Source organism: Castanea sativa, chromosome 1 (assembly GCF_040712315.1).
Source record: "Castanea sativa cultivar Marrone di Chiusa Pesio chromosome 1, ASM4071231v1".
NCBI classification, from domain to species: domain Eukaryota; kingdom Viridiplantae; phylum Streptophyta; class Magnoliopsida; order Fagales; family Fagaceae; genus Castanea; species Castanea sativa.
The window spans coordinates 59,348,935-59,369,603 of NC_134013.1; the positions used below are offsets into that span (position 1 = coordinate 59,348,935).

At 31.9% G+C, this 20,669-nt stretch overlaps 1 protein-coding gene across 3 annotated transcripts; it reads right to left on the reverse strand.

Annotated features, from left to right (window-relative positions):
• Positions 1 to 12,854: 12,854 nt before the first annotated feature.
• LOC142621962 (PI-PLC X domain-containing protein At5g67130-like) lies at positions 12,855 to 18,751 on the reverse strand. Of its 3 annotated transcripts, none has more exons than XM_075795357.1 (8): positions 18,616 to 18,751; positions 18,402 to 18,524; positions 16,576 to 16,713; positions 16,324 to 16,422; positions 15,863 to 16,127; positions 14,931 to 15,154; positions 14,093 to 14,179; positions 12,855 to 13,045 (listed from the first exon to the last, which is right to left on the reverse strand). In XM_075795357.1, exons 1-8 carry the CDS (start codon positions 18,697 to 18,699, stop codon positions 12,992 to 12,994), a joined length of 1,074 nt encoding a protein of 357 aa, XP_075651472.1. In that variant the 5' UTR covers positions 18,700 to 18,751; the 3' UTR covers positions 12,855 to 12,991. The 3 variants fall into 3 exon arrangements, with proteins under 3 accessions (XP_075651472.1, XP_075651471.1, XP_075651473.1); XM_075795356.1 differs by having other exon boundaries at positions 15,824 to 16,127; XM_075795358.1 differs by lacking the exon at positions 16,576 to 16,713 and having other exon boundaries at positions 15,824 to 16,127.
• Positions 18,752 to 20,669: the final 1,918 nt, after the last annotated feature.

The window sequence follows — 20,669 nt, forward strand, 5'->3', positions numbered from 1 at the left end:
CTTTTCGGCAAGGCCCTCAATTTGGTTCTAATACAATCAAAAACACTTCCTTGCAATTATGAGTCAGTAGAAGAGCATCTCTACTACAAATAGACTTACCAGTTACCCAGCATTTAAACAAAGGAAATGTCTAGTGGTAAACATCTCAAACAAGCCTAACGGAGGCAAAATAATACAGAAATAATGACAAATACATTATCTTCCTCAATAGAAATATAATAATACAAAAATAATTGATCTACCCATAATATTCAAGAGACAAAAGAGGGAAAACTTAGTATTTTTTATTTTATTTATTTGATAAACACACACACACACACATATATATATATGGGAAGGGAGATGAGATAAGGGAATAAACTCACATGCCAACATCAAGACAGTTAGTGTCGCGGAGCAAGTGATAAACCCACTCTCAATATCATATATATGTGTATTCAATATAATGCATATTATATTTATCTATTAGGGTTCGTTTTAATGAAGGTATTCAAAATTCAAATAACATATATTATATTTCTCTAATAGGGTTCTTCCTAATGGAGACATTCAAGTAATGTATATCATATTTATCTATTAGGGTTTTTTCTAATGGAGACATTCAAGGCCTTCTAATGTGGGGTTTAACGATTGCAATTGCCATTGCTGTGAAGACTATAACAAAATGTATTTTTAATGATGAAAATTTTTGTCACTAAATATTCAGTTTTTTGTTGCTGAAGACCTTTAGCAATGAAATTTGTTTTGTCGCTAAATGTTTTCTTCGTTAAAAATGCTATTCAATGATGAAAAATTTCACCGCCTAAGGTCTAATTAGTTTTAAAAAAAAAACTTTTGGTAATGAAAATATTTCATCTCCAAAAACACTTTATTTTATTAAATAATTTTTAGCAATGAAAAATTTCGTCGCTAAAACTATTTTATAAGAAAATTCGGGTACATATAGCGATGAAAAATTTTGTCACTATTTTTTTTTTTGGCTATATTTGGTGACGAAAAAATTCATCTCTAAAACTAATTTTCTATTTTCATTTTTTTTTCTTGTCTTTGATATTAACCTGTAAATTGTCATTACATTATTAAAACCTCATATTTGAATAACACATTTATTTCAACAACACATTTATAAGAAAACGATCCATACATTCTAAAGGTAAAAATAAAACAAGTATTCGATTCAATCCATCCATACAAATTGTTTGCAACGCATAGAATAACACAAGATGTTTTATAACAATACAAAAACTTTAACATAATATAATTAGGGCCAAAAGAAGATGTCCTCAAATGCCTTTTAGTAGTGCCAAAAGAAAATGCCCTAAAAGCCACCAAGCACTAATAAGAAATCTTCAAAAATATAAAAACAATATTACATTAAAATCGTAAAGTAAAAACATTAAGAAACATTTCAAACAACGAATTAAGAGTAGTCACACCAATGAATTAAAATCACAACTCCTAATATATATATAAGTTGTAGAAAGCAAATATACATTTTCAAGTGTAATGTAATACAATTAGTTTCAAATAATCCATTGAAAGTAGTCACACCATGTAATGTTGCTCAATTGTTAAGATAAAATACTAACTAATAAGTCTTTTAGCTTGAAGGCGAACTACCCCCATAGATAAGAGTGCCATCATAACTATTGCTCCTCAAAAAGTTAAGGATATTATTTTGCAGCTCTTCTTTCTTAGCTGGTGCCTTTACTTGCTTAGCTTATGCCTCTTGGTCCCTAGTTCTTGCATCTTTGAGCTCAATTATCTCACTTTTAGATGATGGATATATTCTACCGAGGAACTAGATGAGGCGGTGGTTATAAGAGAAGATGAAGGTCTCATGCTAAGTCCTTTTACAATGTCAGATTTCTTCTTAATTGATAACTATATTTGATATCTTCTCTTGGGTTAGGGGAATTGCATTAGGATCTTGACAATGCTTCTTTTACACTTTCAAAATAGTTTCCTATCATTTAAAAAAGAGAAAGAAACAAACAATTACAATATAGATACTATATTTGTTATAGGTTTACAAACATGATAGGGATGAATTTATACACATACATATGTCACTTCATCGTCACAGTGTATTCACATATTTGTATTTGGATTGAAATGAACATCTTTGAAGATTTTTGCCAATTCAAGAACTTGACCTTCATTATTATTTGTCTGATTAATTAACATTCGAGTGTTAGATAGATATAGATAATTAATCACAACATGTACTATATGAAGGTTTAAGAAAATGATAATACATGCACCTCCTTATCTACCCTAATTGCAAGTGAGATTGTCTCGCATCTATGTTTGCCTGAAGCTTTGTTCCTATTTTCAGAGTTTTTTCTGATTTTACCTAATAAAGAATATTCAAGATATTTATTAGATCATGAATCTTAATCTAATCATTTGACAACATAAATAGTAAACATTGGAAAATAAATAATTACCAGCCATTTTTCGTTGGTCCATTTCCCATCAATGAGTCCAGTACACTCCTCAAGTGTGGCATTCTTTTGCGGGTGGCTTCTTGCATTGTTAGCACCATGAGATTCTACAAGGTCTTTATAAACCTGATGCAACTTGTTGGAGCTATTACTTAATAATTTTCCATATTCAATGATTTCGTCACCAATTTGGAATCTCCCTGTAGCTCAAATTGATCCTGTAAAATCAAGCATATATGTATTATAAAAATATTATTATGTATGTTTTTAGACTCTTTAAAATACAAGTTGTTTAACCTAGTTATTTAGTCAAGTGATTACTTAGGTAAATTATTCAAATCTAGGTTAACACAAGTAAATCATATCAAGTAAACAATGCGGAAAATAAAGAACATAACGATATGATAACTTAGGAAAACCAAACTGGTAAAAAACCTAGGGATGATTTAACCTAACTATCCTCAAGGTAAAATAAGATCCACTATGAAAGAATTGATGTTTTACAATAGTGATTTAAACCACTAACATCTTATTGTTATATTGAGTAGAAAACTTACTACCACGACCATGTGACAGCTCCAAGTCCACGAACTACTTCTTTTTTAAATCCACAGCATCCACAAGTACACCCACTTGTGTTTTTCTTTAACCTTTTGAAACAGTAACCGAAGAGATCACCAAGTTCTCGACATCAATCTTGATCTTGATAACCTTAAGTATGAATGAAGGTAAACACCTCTAGATTTCACAAGCGATTTACACATATAGCATATCAACAACCTCTAAAACGTGGTTAGGGTTTTTCTATTTATATGAGACATAAGACATAAAACCCTACACGTCAAATGGGCTTGGGCTGAATTGGAAAATTCTGCAGAAAAAACAATTTGCATTAGCTTCGATCGATCGAGTCTAATTTTTGATCGATCGAGCCTTGTAGATTTAGTCCAATAAATCCTACAGTACACTCAATTTCAACTTTACAATAAACACACTTTGAGCAGCCTAAAACTAGATTCTAAGTTTTGATCATAGTTTGCTAACATTACACATTGAAGTTTTAATACATTTAGATCCTAAAGTCTTAGCGCCTAACATATTATATGAATTTAATATGCTTAGTGATAATAAAGATGAGTTAGATGTTATCAATGTAAAATTACCGCGACATTTTGAAGCACCACTTCTCTAATAGCAGCATCAACACTTTTCCAATTTCTCATGTTGTAATTGAATGGATTACACCGCACTTGTATGTCAATTTCATTGACAAACTTGCATGCATTTTTCCTAATAGGAGCAACATACTCTGTAGCTATATGTACTGGCAACTTACCACTTTTTTTAGCAAGTGCCCGTACTGCTATACCACGTGTTGTTGCATGGGTATTTTTGCTAGTAGATCATATTTAGACATTATCAATGTAAACAAATTATACATTCCATATACATAATAACTAAATTAAGTGAAGTATAATCTCAAAAGTAAAGACAGGTTGCAACTGTAATTAAGTGTGTTCTATGTAATTACCAGTCGTGCTAGTTAATGTGTTGGTAGGCTGCATCTCCAAACTAGAAGAACTTTAGGTAAGAGGATTTGCTTCAGAAAGTGGCCCCGATGATGTTCCCATAGCTTGGACTGTTGGGAAAGATGCCTCACCTCGCGAGTGTTTAAGTCATCCTAGTCCCATCTATAACTAACAAACATACATATAGATGAATAAAGTCATTACAAATAATGGAACAAAAAATTTATTATCTAATCTAATCATTGTAATAACAATAAAATCTATTGTAGCAAACAATGAGTTACATTTATACTACCTTATGGATTAAAGACTTAGATGACTCATCATCATTGTCATTGTCACTAATAGGTGGTATAGAATCATTATCATGTACCACAACACTAACTCTATTTTTTTTTCCCTTTTGCACAATTGGACTGAGCAGAATCATTTAGAGAAGTTGAGATGTGTTTCAATCCCAAAGCTTCAATTCTCTCTTGGTTTTGCTTCAGTCTATCAAATCTTGTCATCTCATACTTCGGTATATTTTGAGTATATTAGGCATTTTTAGGCATTTTTTTGGAACTATGTATTGATATGAAAGATAAGTACAATTGCTACTAACTTTACGTTTAATAATCCACATCATTATCCATATCAAGCAATTCACAAGTGCAAAACTTTAACACAATTGTTACTAACTTAACATAACAAAGTATCACATCAATATCCATATCAAGTTCAAAATAAGTACAAAACTCTAAGAAATTGCTACTAAATTTACATATCATAATCCACATCATTATCCATATCAAAATCAAGACAAGTGCAAAACTAAGTACACAATTGTTACTAATGTTCTACTTATCATAATCCATATCATTATCCACATTAAGTTGAAGATAAGCATAAAACTTTAAAACAACTGCTACTTAGATGATTCATCATAACTCACATCATTATCTATATCATAATCAAGACAAGCACAAAACATTTAAAACAATTGTTATGAACTCTACATATCGTAATCCATATCAAGATCAACAACATGCATGTCATGCTCTTCATTTTAATTAGCGTCTCTTAAAGTTTCACCTTCAGGAACAACTTCAGCTTTAACATCACCCATACAATACTCAATATTGTCTTCAGCATTGATAGGGACAACATCAATAATCGCTTCTTGTTGGAATGCGTCACTATCTTCTGTATTATCATCAGATTCTCTACCCCTAACTTCCGGGACATCAAACACTCTCTTATGTTGGAGGCATTGTACAACTTGCCAAGGTTCACCCAATTTGGTATCATGAAGGTAAAAAATTTATTTCTCTTAACTAGGAAGTATAAAAGGGTCATTTTGATACTACATATTTGTGACATCAATACTTGTGCAGTGTGCATCGATTCATATCATTCTCCTTTGACCATTGGTACTAGTATTGTACCATTCACACTGGAACAAAACAACTTTATGGCAAAACATGTACTCTAATTCTCAAATTTTGCACATATGACCATAAAAGTTGTGCATTTCTCACTCATGGTCCCCTTCAGTACATACACCACTATTTTGGGTTACACGACGATTATCTAAGTCTCTTGTATGTAACTTTAAACCATTGATCATACAAACTGTGTACTCTTTCATGTGCGACTTATGACCATTTGCTAATGACCATAACTGTTGAGTAGCTTCTGATGACTCGTTAACTTTCAAATTATTCATCTATAATGACATACAACGGGTGACATTAATTAGCAATGAGCAATGATGAAAATATTTAAATGTTTAATTTTTAGTAGTGTGTGATTATATTCCAAATGTCTTACACGTTCTTTGAACCACTTGGGAAACTCTTGTCGTTGTTTTTGAGTTATGGCTTCTTTAGTAGAATTATGCAATGTGCTTTTGTGTTCGCTGTTAAAAATAAGGTGATTTATATTCAACTAATTATCGCAAATAATATTCAAAACTTGATCAAACAACATATGCATATGAAATCACATACTTTAAATAAAGCTCTAACTCGGAGCTATTGTACAACAAGTACCAATGAGCAGTATTAAGCAATGCACGAGACAAGTTACCATCATTCCGCTTACCCCCTGTAAGTCGGACAGTTTGTGAAAAAATTGTAATCCTTCGCTAGATTCACCAAAATCTTCATTTTTCCCCTTTGATTATGCATAGTTTTGATTCCATAAATATATAAAGAGCAGTTGCTAGTACATTCTTTAAGAATGTAAGCCTCTGCAATCGAATTTTCCGGTTAGGTTCGGTTGGAAATGTATCTTTTCAATTTTTCAAGGTACCTACGAGGAAAAAGTATTGGGAGTATGTGATTTTATACCATATGGAAAAGATACAATGGATGCATCAAAGGATCTAATTATCTTTCAATTGGGTATTTCTATTGATATTGTACCAGGCCTCCTAGAATTGCTTCTCGAGGCGAGTAAACAACAAGATGGACCATAACATCAAAGAATGTTAGAGGAAAGAACCTCTCAAGCTTGCATAGTATGAGAACTATACGTTCTTCTAATTTCTCCAATTTACTAAGCTTTAGGGTCCTTGAGCATAAGTCATGGAAAAAGTTGTCCAACTCAAACAATACAGTACTAATGTCTTTATCTACAAACCCTTGCAACCCAATTAGAAGAATATGTTGTAATATCACATAATAGTCATGGCTTTTCAAACCAGACAATCAACCTAGAGATAGTTGGGTATTTTCTTTTAATTTTCTAATAACCTGACATTTAAACACTCTTAATTTGTAACCCATATACAAAGCTACATGGAATTTAAGTACATAGTGCATACATTTAAACACTCTTAATAATGTATATTATATTTGAGAAAAATCGTTAAAACATATAATATAGTATGCTATGATGCTGTTATTGTTGAAATAATTTGGTGAAAGTGCAAAAAGAACCCCATAGTGTTAACGCTTTCCTAGAATACTTATTTTCTTAATTTCCTCACTACTATACTGGATTGTGATTATTAGTTTTTCAAAATTATTAATTTTTGATATAAAAATTACACAATTGATTTATGGTTGAAAATAATAATAAACAACATAATGAGGTAGCATATATGTTTTTTACTATAACAAATTTGTTTCCAATAAATTTCATTTGATAGATTTCATAAGTATTTGGGCTATTTTAGAGGTTTGGGGGTATTTTGGTCATTTTAGAAAATTTAGGGGTATTGGGTCATTCTAAAAGTTTTGGAGTAGTTTGGTCATTTTAAAGGTTTTGAGATATTTTTAAAAGATTTGGGGCTATTTGGGTCATTTTAAAGGTTTTATGGTTTTTTTTTTTTGGGTTGTTGTGGAGGTTTTAGAGGTATTTTGGTCATTTTTTAGATTTTGAGAGTATTATGGACGTAGGGGTGGCAAAATTTGACACGACTTGCGAACCCGACACGACACGACACGAAATTAGCAGGTTATGGGTTGAGGCTTAACGAGTTCGTGTCATATTCGGGTTGACACGACTAACCCGTTTAATAAATGGGTTGGGTTAGTGTTGAATACATAGAACCCGTTTGGCCCGTCTGACCCGTTTAATTAAATGATTTTTTACCAATATACCCTTCAAACTCTAGGTATATAAACTTATTAGTTGTTGTGATTTATTTTCTTTGACATATTGTGATTGATTATTTGTGATATTGGGATATGCTTTAATTTTGAATGATTATTTGTGATGCAGTTACTCGTTAGTTCTGAATTTTATATTAAAAATATTTATTTGTTTGTTTTTTCATTAATTTTTATTTTTCATTTTGATAAAATCTGATAAACAGGTCGACACGACTAACCCGTTTAATAAATGGGTCGTGTTAGCGTTGAGGAATCTTGACCCGTTTAATAAACATGTCGGGTTAGTGTTGACCTATGTAGTCGAATACTCATGACTTGACACGACACGAACCCGACACGCGAACACGAATTGCCACCCCTATATGGACGTTCAAGCAATTTCGGGGATATTTTGGTTATTTTAGAGATTTTCGTGGTATTTTTGGTCATTTTGAGGTTTCAGAGATATTTTGCTTATGTTCGGTGAATTTAGGGTATTTTTTGGTAATTTTAAAGGTTTCATTCATGAGTATTTTAGTCATATTGAAGGTTTCATTTGTATTTTTGAGGTTTTAAAGGCAATTTGGTCATTTTTGGTCTTCTAAGGGTATTTTGTGGTTCAAGGGTAATTTTGGAATTTTAGGTGTTGAAGTTATTTACTTATTTTCAATCAATTTTTTATCATAATAATTTTAATTGTTTCTAAAAATTTTTATGAATTAAGTATAGGATTATTACATTCTTGGATAATGATGGAAATCTATATATATATATATATATATATATATATATATATATATATATATAATAAGTAAAATTTAGATAAAATCCAATTAGATTCTATAATTGAAGTATAATTTTGCGTCATGTATCCTAAATTATTTATTTTTAGAGAGATTTTTATTTCTTAATTTTAGAGTCAAATGTGGGATCACATCATAAAAATTCATCAAAGTGAGTTATTGCGTATAAAAATCAAAGAATTTAGAATTATTGAACATAAAAAATTTTTAAAAAAATAAAAAAATAGACAAATTACATTTTCTACTTAATAATATTATTATAAGACTTTTGTCAGGGATGTTTTTGCAATAAGGGCAAAAAATGCAAGATTAGCCCAAATCTCCCCTTGGGTTTTGTTAAGGTACATTTTTTTGTACACCTAATTTTATTTAAGTATCACTATTTATTTTCAAACACCACTAATAAGTTATTGGGCTTTTACAAATATTTTTCCCCTATTATTATGCTAATCACAAATATTTCATATTTTATTATCTAAATTGAGTTACGATATAAACTATCACAAAAAGTACAAAAAACTTATATCTTATCAAACTTTACTATTATTATTTAGTTAAGAGCAAAATCGGCCCTATGAGCCCAATACACACATCCCATTCTATTTAAAACCCAAGAATACTTATACTTGACAATATTTGAAAAGCCCATGATTCAAGTCCATAGGAAAAGAATTTTATCAATGGAATTCAAATCCATATTCAAAGTCCATGGTTTAAACCCATGACAATTTTATCAATGGAATTCAAATCCCAAAAGCAAAGCCCATGGTTTAAACCCATGACAATTTATTTATCCAAAACCCAATTCACATTAGCAACATCATCAAAAGTACAATTCTCATTGGCAATATCAAAGCTTAATTCTTATTAGCAACATCAAAACCCAATTTTCATTGGCAATATCAAAGTCTAATTTTCATTGGCAATATGAAAGCCCGCGCTGGCAATATTTAAAATCTAATTCTCATTGGCAATATCAAAACTCAGTTCTTGCTGGCAATATTTAAAACTCAATTCTCATTGGCAATATCAAAACCCAATTCTCATTGACAATATCAAAAGCTCAATTTACGTTGACACTATTAAAAGCCCAAGCTAACTACTTGATACTATTTTATCAAAATCCCTAGGTTATTAATACTTGGCAAAATACTATATCATAATTATTTCACTTAAAAGTCCAATAATGAACAATACTTTAGATTCTTAAACCTATTACAATAATATTACAAGCTCATGGAATTTATGACAATTATCTATTCTCAAAACCCATGGCAATCATCTTATAAAAGCCCATGAAAAGTTATGATTATGTATTTGAGACCCATGATATTTATTTATTTATTTCATATCATATTATAAACTTATGATCACTATTTATCTTATATCAAAATATTCATAATATTTATTTCCAAAACTTATGATAATTATTTATCCTACAAGCCCATTATAGTTATCTATAGAAAAACTCATAAAAATATCACATTATTCCATTATAATGGTTGTTACCATATTTTATTTGAAACCCATGGATATTGCCTCTATTTAAACCCATGGTAAATATTATTCTCAAGAAATATTGAAGGTCATAATTTAAAAACCCCAAAGAAAATATCATTTACAGAATAATCGATGACAAAATTATGAGAAACTATACAAATTGATATTTAAAGCCCATAGAAATTAATACTCAAAACCTATCATAAATATTTATTAAAGTTTATGAATGCATTTCATTTTCACTAACAACTAAAGCCCATGTAGAATAAAAATCCATGGCAATATATGGTAACTTTAGCCATTTTGTAGGGTTCACAATTAGAAAGCAAAAGAATAGGCCCAAGTGGAGAAAACCACCAAGTCGTAGGTCAATCAAAGTACTCAGCCCTCATGGCCAAACCTAACATGAAGTTTCGGCCAAAACAGCTCATGTGTACAAACTGACCCAATTGGAGAACTCTATTCAGTTCTGCTTTACGTTGGAGGTCACCTTAAAAAGTAATTAAGCTCCTAAACCAAATTAGGAGCTGGCCACCTATCCCACTACCAAATTTGACGTGAACAGTACCAGAGGTTGACACCTAAAGGTTAATGGGCAATAAATACCCATCTTCTCTAAGTTTTGGTCACAACTCAAGGAAGTCATAACCAAGACCTCCAAGTTCATGAAATTCTCAACTAAATAGTTTATTTTATTACTAAAAATGTATGTAATTTATTCATGAACCAAGCCCATGAATCCTAAAGGGGAAAATTTGGGAACATATGGTTTGGAGGGCATAAAGGGATCTCCAGCGAAACCCTCTAAAGTGGACTTAAATTTTGACACTTGCCTTGGGGTGTTGAATCCTACTTCCTAGGGTCCAAATTTTAGTTGCAGCACTAGGATTTCTCCTTAATACGGGCCTTAATCCCATTGGTTGAACACAATCTCAGAAAGTTTAGCATTTAATGCAAGATTACCCCAAATACTCACCATGTGTCATATTACCCAAAGAAGCAAAGCAACCCCAAAAACAAATTTCTCATTTATAGCCAAATCCTAGGATAATTATGCTTGATACTCTGCCCCTGATCAGTCCTACGTTTTTGGACTCTTGTTAATTAATACCTCCCTAAACACCATTATTAAAGGATAAGCACACCAGCCCACAAGACTCACACCACCCCTTTGAAATTTCTGATTTTCTTGTCACTTTGCTTGTAGTTCAACTCTCCTCAAGCTCATAAATTATTCCCCTTAGCCCACACACACTTAGCCTCAGACATTCTCTTTCTTTTTATGTATATTCGCAGCTCATAAATGTTTCCTAATTAGTCATAAACAACCCTTTACCCATTAAAGACTTAGTTTCGGCATTAGCTCTATCATACCATCACAAGCTTACATATCCACTCACTCAAAATAGCCTATACTACCCTATTCATGCCCCACATCTATATTCCCCAAGAATCTTAGTTCAACATTTACTGTACTGAGCTGGAATCTCTCTCCCTTCATTCCATCCTATTTTTTCATCTTTTACTTGTAATTGCCTTTAATCCTCTCTTATTGCTCTTATAATGAAAGCCATAATGTTTTGGATACTATGGAAGTTTTCCCTTACTGCTAGACCATTTTTTCTCGTGTATTTGTTATAACGGGTCCATTTTTATATTAATTGACTATGGAGGAAATGCATAATTTTTACTATGCAAATACATTTATTAATTTTCCAAGCATCTACAGTTGGACGTTTTTCTTGTTTACTACTAGACTATTATTTAAGCACTTGTCATGGTGGGCCATCCTTTGTGCTAGCTTATCTTTGCAGGAGATATTTTTGGGGCCTTATTATAATCTTTGTTGGATGTAACCTAGACCTTTAGCAAAATAGGCCTTTCACACTTTACCGATAGCCTTTGGGCCATGTTTCAAGTCTAAAGTCGAGACTTGGTCTTGACTTTCCTAACATCATGTGGGCGATGAAAAACGCCCCCAATAGGTTCATTAGAATTTTTTATTTGTAGATAATCAAGCCCAAGGCTATGGTGCTTTAACAACAGAGAAATCAAAATGCCATAACTAAAATACTTGAAAATGCATAAAAAACTCATGTCTGAAACTTCTATCCACAGTCAGCGAGAAGAGGAAATTGAGAGAGGTTGTGAGGAAGAGAGGAAATGTTCCCCTGTATCTATATGTCCACCCCCAAACTTCAAAATTGTGAGGATGTTAGCTGGTTGAATGGACTTTTGGTCTCAAGTTTAAGCTTCATGGGGAAAACATGGATTTTTCAATTTTGAGCTAAAGAGAGAGTTTTATATAGAGTTTGGAGTGTTGCTAATGATTGGTTTTTTGGTAATAGAAGAGGCTTTTATCCCCCATGACACTAATTTGGTGTCTTGGCTTGGGTTGCTTTTGTTTAGGGAAGAGTTTGACACGCTTTTAACATGATTTGTTAAATAAAGGGGGTTTGGCTCTAATTGGCTGCCTTTTGTTTGTCATTTTAGATTATTGGAAAACTCATCTAAGTGAGGGCTAACAGCTGAAGTTGGCCAATGAGAGCCAACCATGTTTTAAAGGCAAAAATGGTTTAGGGTAGAAACTTTGGGTCACATATAGCTAGAGCGTAAAAGCTCTTTTGGGGTGGAAATTTCGGGTACAAGGCCTCCTCTATGAGCCAGAGGTGCTACTAGTGTCCCTTGCTCACTTGGTAGCACGCAAGGACTGGGCTTATGCAAAGTCCAAAAGGAACCAGCTCATACCCTCTAAATCACACTCAATTTTCCCAAAAATGTCGCATAGGCTTAGACCATGCTTAAAAGAATAAAATATAATACAATACATGAGTTGGACTTGTAAAAATGTGTCGCAAAAATAGGTATCAACAACATTTTAAAGAGTTAAAAAAAATATAAGAATGACTATTAATAATATTTAAATTATATATGTAAAAATTATACTATACATCTTAATGTATATCTTTTAAATATATCTATGCATATGCATGGAGTTACAAGTTAGTGTAATTAATGAACCAAACACTTTAATATTAATTATATTATTGCAATGTGGTTCTATTGATCAAATATTACAGTAATGGAATGGAACATTACAATGAAATGTAGTATAAAGCAACCAAATGCCCCTAACTGTGGTCCACGTTTATGTCATTGTTGCAAGCTAATGAGGTTGATCCATTCTGCAAAACGAAGGAAATCAAAATAGTGAGAATTTTCACTGTGCATTGGATACAAAACTGTCAATTTATGGACTTCAAAATGTAAAGTAGTGGGGTTCGGCCCTGGGTAGGCGGCCCAAACATTAGAAAGCTAGTTACGTGGGCCAATAAGACTGTTTCGGGGTAGTCCTAGAAAATCAGTGACAAACTCGATTTTTTAAAAAACCAAAGTAAACTTTTGACCTATTTACAGTTGTTTTTATTTTGACCATTTAATTTTTAAAATTTTAATTTTAAAATTTTATATTTGATTTTGTTTTCATATTAACCATATTATTAATTTTCTTTAACAACATGGTGACATATGACATTATTTCTTCTATATATTAAGAGGATTCAGAAAATTAGTTATGATTTCAAAAAATGTCAAAAATGCATTTAATTTAATTAGATAATCGTTATTCTTAAAAAATAAAAAAATAAATTTAAAATTATAATTTAACAAAATTAAAAAAAAAAACTACCAGTGAAACTTTTTTCTTCAAAATTAACATACTCTCTATATAAATATATGTCACACATTTAATATATTTTTTTCCCATAAAAACCAGCACTCTAAATCCAGCAGTGTACTTCATTTTAAATCTTAAATTTTAGTTTTTTAAAAATCTATTCTGGTCTAACCTTGCTAATAATAGATAATTCAAATTGAAATATTACATTAAATTCAAAATAAAAAAGAGCCTCATCTCACGTGTGGAGCGCGTGTGATGAGGCTAGTATAAATTATGAGTCTAAATCTTCTGTCCAATTTTTTCTGTTCCACTAATAAAAATTTGTTACATCCTCCTAATTAATTAAACTCTAATTTTAAGTCTTTATTATTTGTTAAAATAACTAAATAAAATAAAGCAAACAAACGAACAAGGTCAAGACATCCCCACAACCAGCACTTTTGCTGGAGATCGATGGAATTTGAAAATATTTTGAAGTAAGAAAATGTGTCGGAAGTCAAAAAATTTGTGTAAGAATAATAATAATAATTCTGATGCCAAAAATTTCTCTTACCACACATGCATGGACATCATCACAACCACACAACAATTTTCCGTTAAGGGTGTCCAAGGCTTGAAATGCTCCACCTCCATCGCTTCTCTGCATTAAATTAGGAAAAAAAAAAAAAACTAAATATTAATAAACCCAAATATGAACTTTGATTTATCTCCCTTTTGTAATCAAAGATGAACTGGACAAACTCAAAGTGATCGATGGTACTTGGTAGTACTTGGCTCTTTGAGAAGCCATTACTTTGATTAACTTCAAGAACTTTGATGGTGTTAGGGGTTTCGGGTTTATGTGTATAGGCGCAAGCGGCTCAATTCTATTGGAAGATCTAACATATGGTAACACACTTTCACCATGCATGAAATTCACTAGTGTATCTTTTTGGGTTTGAGCGCATGATCTTCATCAATTGGGAAAGCTTCTTGATCTTGACGTATTGAGAGATGGTTTTAGTTTTATTATTTGGGAAAGTGTTTGACGTATTTGTTCTTATGGATATTACCAAAGGTTAATTTGCTGTGTGTCTGGATTCGGTTCAATTACATACACAAACTTTGTACCCACCACTTACTACCATCACTAATGAAGATTAAGGATTCAATGTTGGAGGAAGAAATTAACCATCCACAGCTCATTATGCTACCTTTTTAAACTAAAATGAAGAACTAATTTTCTATTCCATACAACTCTGTATTTAATTTCAGAGCTTTTTTTAAAAAAACTATTTTTGCTTTAGAAGTTTTATTCCTTTTCTTTTTCCACCTATGCACATGTAGCTTCAATTCGTTGGTAATACAAAGTTCACAAAAGAGAATGAAACAAGGGAGGAAAATTGACGTACCTTGTAAAAATCAACAGCAACAAAGTTAGCCCACCGGTTGCCAGCAGCACCAAAACAAGTATGGAGCATGTTAATCAGATTCGCTGAGTTATGTTCACATGCAATTTGCTTGAAGGGAATAGTTGGGAAATAATTCACCAAAACTAAAGACTTGGTTCTGTCATTTAGCGGTGATGATTCTGCCCTATTGGGACAATTTCCTGCATGCATTCCACCATCTCCATCTGCAAAATTTCGATTTGAAAGAAGAATAAAAAAAAGGGAAGAAAAGAAAAGATACATTCATTAGTATAGGAAATCAAGGACTTGGGTCTTATCCAATCAATTAATGAGTCTTTTTTATTTTTTATAAAATAGTAACTATAACCATGGGAGAGAGAGATTTGAACTATGTTCTTCTTATAAAGGAAAATATATAATGCCTATTAAGATAACATTATCTACAGCTAAAATTAAGACATTTGATGATCATCAATCACTAAAGCAATATGATAGTATTTAGGAGTTTTCATATAATCTAAATACAATAGTATAATTATATAATATCTTATAAACAAACTTTTATCTAAATATGTACGTACGTTTGAATATATAAATATAAAAATAGCAGCTTCTGAAATATTTTCAAGGAAGCAAACTAAAACACATACTCTTATTATTCTCTCTTTAATGCCATTAAACTACTATAAGAGTCTGAGAACATTATAACTATTTAAAAGTGAAATCCAATTTTATTGTGGACTATATATATTAATATTAATAATAGACAACAACTAGTCCATTGAAAGATCCAGTAATTGAAGAGTGTCTATGACCTCAAAGGTTGAAAGTTACATAATGATACAAGAAAAAGAAATTTAGATTGAAAATATATATTAATGAACGCTTCTTACACCGATTCTCAACCATGTAATTCCACTGGTAAGCAATACCTTCACTTTCTTCCTTGGACCTAATTGAAGTGAATACAAGTAGCCTTTGGTTGTTGGCAACCATGTCACTTACTAGTGGCCAATCTTGACCATTTTTTGGCATGTTTTTCAAAGGAAACCAATATTTCATTAACCCGGCATCGGTGAAGACCTTTGTCAATCCATTAGGGGCTTGAACATAGTCTTCTAAGATCACTGTGACAATTTCTGTTGGATTTGCTGATAAAAAAGCTTCTATTTCCTTCAGAGTGTCTATAGCTGGTTCCTATTATGCATAAAATATAAGGCAATTTATGTCTCTATAATTATTTATCCTCTAACACATAATCTATCTTATGTTTGGATGGTGGGAGAAAAGAGAAGAAAGGAAGGTTACTAATGTTTAGTATATTCCGACTACCTTCCCTTCATTCCAAACACAACCTTAAAAAATTAGTTTAGTGGGGACGAAGTGCACATACAAATGCAGTAATGTCATAGCATTTTCCTCCAGAAGAATGGCACAACCATACATCTCCTTGAAAATCATACGTATCTAGCATCAAGCTGCGAACTCCATTCTACAAATAAAGAATGCTAGTTTGGCAGTCCAAAAGTTGAATCAATCCCCAAAAAAAAAAAAAAAAAAATTAAAATAAAAAGGAAGATTTGCATAAATTATCATTCATTTAAAAAATGTAAAAGAAAAGACTTAAAATTTAAAAAGAACATACATTTAGCTGTCGAGTGATGTTGTCTTCTTGATTTGTAAAGGTAACTCGAGGAACTCCCGTGTGAGATGGTTCTCCCTCAATAGCATAGGCATTGTGGGTTGTCAAGAATGCATATTTATTGAAAGGAAGTGTATTATTCTAAGAGAAGGAAAATTACAAAAATAAACAATTAAATTAATAATTCAGAAATTATTATTATTATTTTGAGAAATGGTTAGAAACTTAAATTTTTATTTAGGATGATACCTTAGAACATCCAACTTGATTGGAATTTAGAATTTAATAGCTTACAGAAAATATATACGTACATGATGTATCTACATATACATGGGCCATGATATAGTCCATAATCCAAAATGAAATGGGCCATGTTATGGTCCTATATCCCTAACCAGCTTACGGCCCACTAAGCCGAATACAATTTCTTACCAATTCTCAATATTCGCCAAATAATTGGGTCAGGAATATATATATATATATATATATATATATATATATATATATATATATATATATTGAGAAACGGGTCAAGAATCATGATTAGAGCATGAACAGCAAAAAGGCCATATGCCAAATATAAGTTTATTTTAGCATTCAGCCCAATAAACCCCCACATCCGGACTAGTAAAAATCAAGTATTGCAAAAAAATTTGCAATACCGCTACAGTGTAATTCTACCTTTAGAATTGCACTGAAGCAGTATTGTAAAAAAAAAAAAAAAACCTAATATATATATTTTTTCAGTTCATTCATTCAATCCCTCCCCCTCTCTTGTCCCTCTCTTCCCTTTCATTTTTTTTTCCTCTCTATTTTCCCTTGAATCAAGGGTTTGATGTGGTGGCAGATGGGTTTGATGTGATGGAGGGTTTCCGTGGTGGTGGGGATGGGTGATTGAGGGTGACGGTGTGGGTTGTGGGCGTGGGTCAAGTGATGGCATGGGTTGTGGGTTTACTCGCGTGGAGGTGGGTCGTGGCGAGGTCGTGGGTGGCGAGCTGGGTTTTGGCATGGATTTCGATGAGGCATCGGTGGTGGGTTTCTTTGGAGGTGTGGTGGCTGTTGTTGGCTCCGATTGGTGGGTGTGGTGGCTGTTGCTAGCTCCAATTGGTTTGATGGTTTGTGTGTATGTGGCTCAGTTGATGGTTTGTGTTTGTGTGTGTGTGTGGTGATGGGTTTGGATAGGTGGATCGTTGTATCATGGGTGTGTGTGTGTGTGTGTGTCTGTGTGTGTGTGTGTGTGTGTGGCTCTATGTGTTGAAACCGATGCTAGAGGTTAAGGGAGAAAGAGAGGAAAATGAATAGAAAAAGAGAAATAGTAAAAAAAGAATAAAATATAATATTTAAATAAAATGGGAAAAAATAGAATTTTGGGATGTTGGGTGTTTGATAAAATGGTATGGTATAATTGATAAAATAGTTTTTTAAGATAGTAAAATGGGATGAGATAACATTTCTTGATGCGGATGCTCTTACGGGGCCATGATAAATTTTAATGGCTATTAGCTCAAGAGCTGTCCAAAAGTCATATTCTTTTTTTTTTTTTTTGGATGAGGTCCAAAAGTCATATTCAATGATCCGATAAAATAAATAATCAAGAAAAGAAAAATAAACACTAAAACAAGAAACAAAGAAAAATGATAATTTGATATTGACAGAGACTTTTATCCTAGAAAGGCACATTTTTTCTTCACGAAATTGGAAGGATAAGTATTTGAGAGCTTATTACATAATACATATAGGAGCATCAAACTTAGCTTAATATTTATATATAAAAAAAAAAACCGAAAATTGGATGTGTGTGCAGTTTGAGAGAGAGGGAATTACAATACCAGGAGCTTGAATTGGTTTGTAGTGGTTGATCTAACACATCTACTGCCTGAAAATTCTAGAGGGCAAGAGAAACAATAGAGCCCAGCTTGGCAATCTCCATTGGATGAGCATGGGTCAAGTAGCTACATGAAAACGAGTAAAGAACTTAGAACAAAAACCGTAGGACTTTTATTATACAAAAGTAGTCTAAAAAAATTGAAAGGAGACACAAACCTTGCAGTCCCCATTGGAGCAAGCTTTAGCAACACTAAAGAATAGATAAGAAGTGATCAAAACCAAACTTGCCCGGAGATCCATTTGGCAAAGGTGTGGCGAAAGTCCAAGAATGATACACAGAATCCAAAGGGTGTATCCGTGTATGTATAAGATGGTGTTCCTCGACAAGTAGCAAAATAGTAATATGATGTGCCTCAGTTTTGTCTAAGAAATCAAAGGAAATTTAATAGAACTTTCATGAGGAATAGAAAGGTACGTACATAGAATATGCTCAGAAGCAACAAAAATGGGAACCTTGGGTTGGCTATCCACACAAGGCAATTAAACAATTACGTTTGAGTAAATATAAGTTACAAGTAAAGTTGGGAATGACAGCACACTAAAGGAAAGTGTGTTAGTTGTAAGTACACCTGAGACTCATTTTCAATTGTAACTTCCCATTTATTTGTGAAAAGAAAAAAATTATGAAAATAACTGGTGTATAAATAACGGAAAATAATTTTATGGTGATCTAAGTTGCAGGATTTTTTATGCTACCACTATGTGAAGGTTAAAAAAATCATTTACATGTACTTCTTATAGTCATATAACATTTTTTTTTTTTGGGGTAATAGTTACTTAGCATTTTTAATGACTTATTTGACTTGCTTAAATAATATTTGTGAATGGTTTTTTGAACCGTCATGTAGTGGGTTCAATAAAAATTTCTGCAATCCAGGTTGTATAAAAACCTTATCATAAATAAGGGTACTTATAGAATACTTTTGGAGTACCATAAATATATACTTTTTCTTCTCACATAATTGTGGGTCACACTAATTAAATTAATAGTAGAACCTATAATTCACGTGAGAGGGAAGAGTATGAATTTATGGTACTCGTGGAGTATTCAATAATTTTCTCATAAAGAATAGTGCACCCTTGGTGCGATGGTCACTCCACAAGTATGAGTGCTTGTGAGGTGTGGGGGGCAAGGGCCGGGGTTCAAGTCTCCAGGAGGGAGCTTTACACACATATACACTTAGATTAGGCTAGAGTAGAATTATATCTTGTATAAAAAAAAAAAAAATCTTATTTCCAACGTTGGATCTTATAAGTTGTAATTTTGTTAATTTTTAGAAACCAAAAACCTTGTAACTCAATTGGCATTTCTTAATACTTCCACAAGATCAACTAGAGTTAAAATCCCCTTACCCCCATTGTTGTAACTATCATTTATCCATATTTATATAAAAGAATGGTTTAATTTAATTAGAATTCTATTACCTAATTTCCTCCAAAAACAATCTATTAATTAAGAAAGAAATTAAAAATTGGACAAAGTTTGGCTATGAACTTGGTTGTAGCCAATGGTTACAAGTCTAACAACTCCACTTATTAACTTTTTATTAGATGTGAATTTTTACAAATCCACCTTTAATGCTTACTTTTTTTTTTTCTTATATCATCTATGCATACAAAATTTTTAGAATATCAAAGATCAATAATTATGTCATCAATTAAACAATTACATTTCAAGTTTTTCTAATATGAAATTATGCATGGAAATTAATTTTATGGATCGAGTGGTAAATAACATCCAATTTCATGGTGTTGATGTGAAACTAACCAATAATGTCACTTTGTATATGCTTTAGTTAGTAATCGATATTGTTTATGTATTCTTTTACTATTAAACATTTAAATGAAAACATTCATAAGATGCATTGTTAAAAATATCTTATTGCTTGATCAATATTAATTAAAAAATAAATTCTTAAATGACTTTGTAAGGACACAATTCAGGTTCCCAAACCACGACTAGGAGGAAAATGGGCTTGAAAGGCCTTTCTTCACAATGAATTTATAGAGGATGGGTTTATAATTTAGATTTCAAGGATGGCTTTAGACAATCACAAAAAGAACGGGCTTTGGGCCCAATGGAACAAAACAAAGAATCGTTTGTAAAGAGTAAGATGGAGAATTCCTCCTCGGACTGTTTCCGAGGATAGTTTCTAATAGTATTTCTCAAGTGTGGATACAAATATTGATTATCATACACTTTTTCTTTC

Coding starts and splice junctions, on each gene's coding strand:
- LOC142621962 (XM_075795356.1), bottom strand. CDS start 18,699: ATGGATCTCCGGGCAAGTTTGGTTTTGATCACTTCTTATCTATTCTTT. Junction 16,128..16,323: donor GCTATGACATTACTGCATTT/GTATGTGCACTT, acceptor TATGCATAATAG/GAACCAGCTATAGACACTCT. Junction 14,180..14,930: donor TTGCTGTTGATTTTTACAAG/GTACGTCAATTT, acceptor AATTTAATGCAG/AGAAGCGATGGAGGTGGAGC.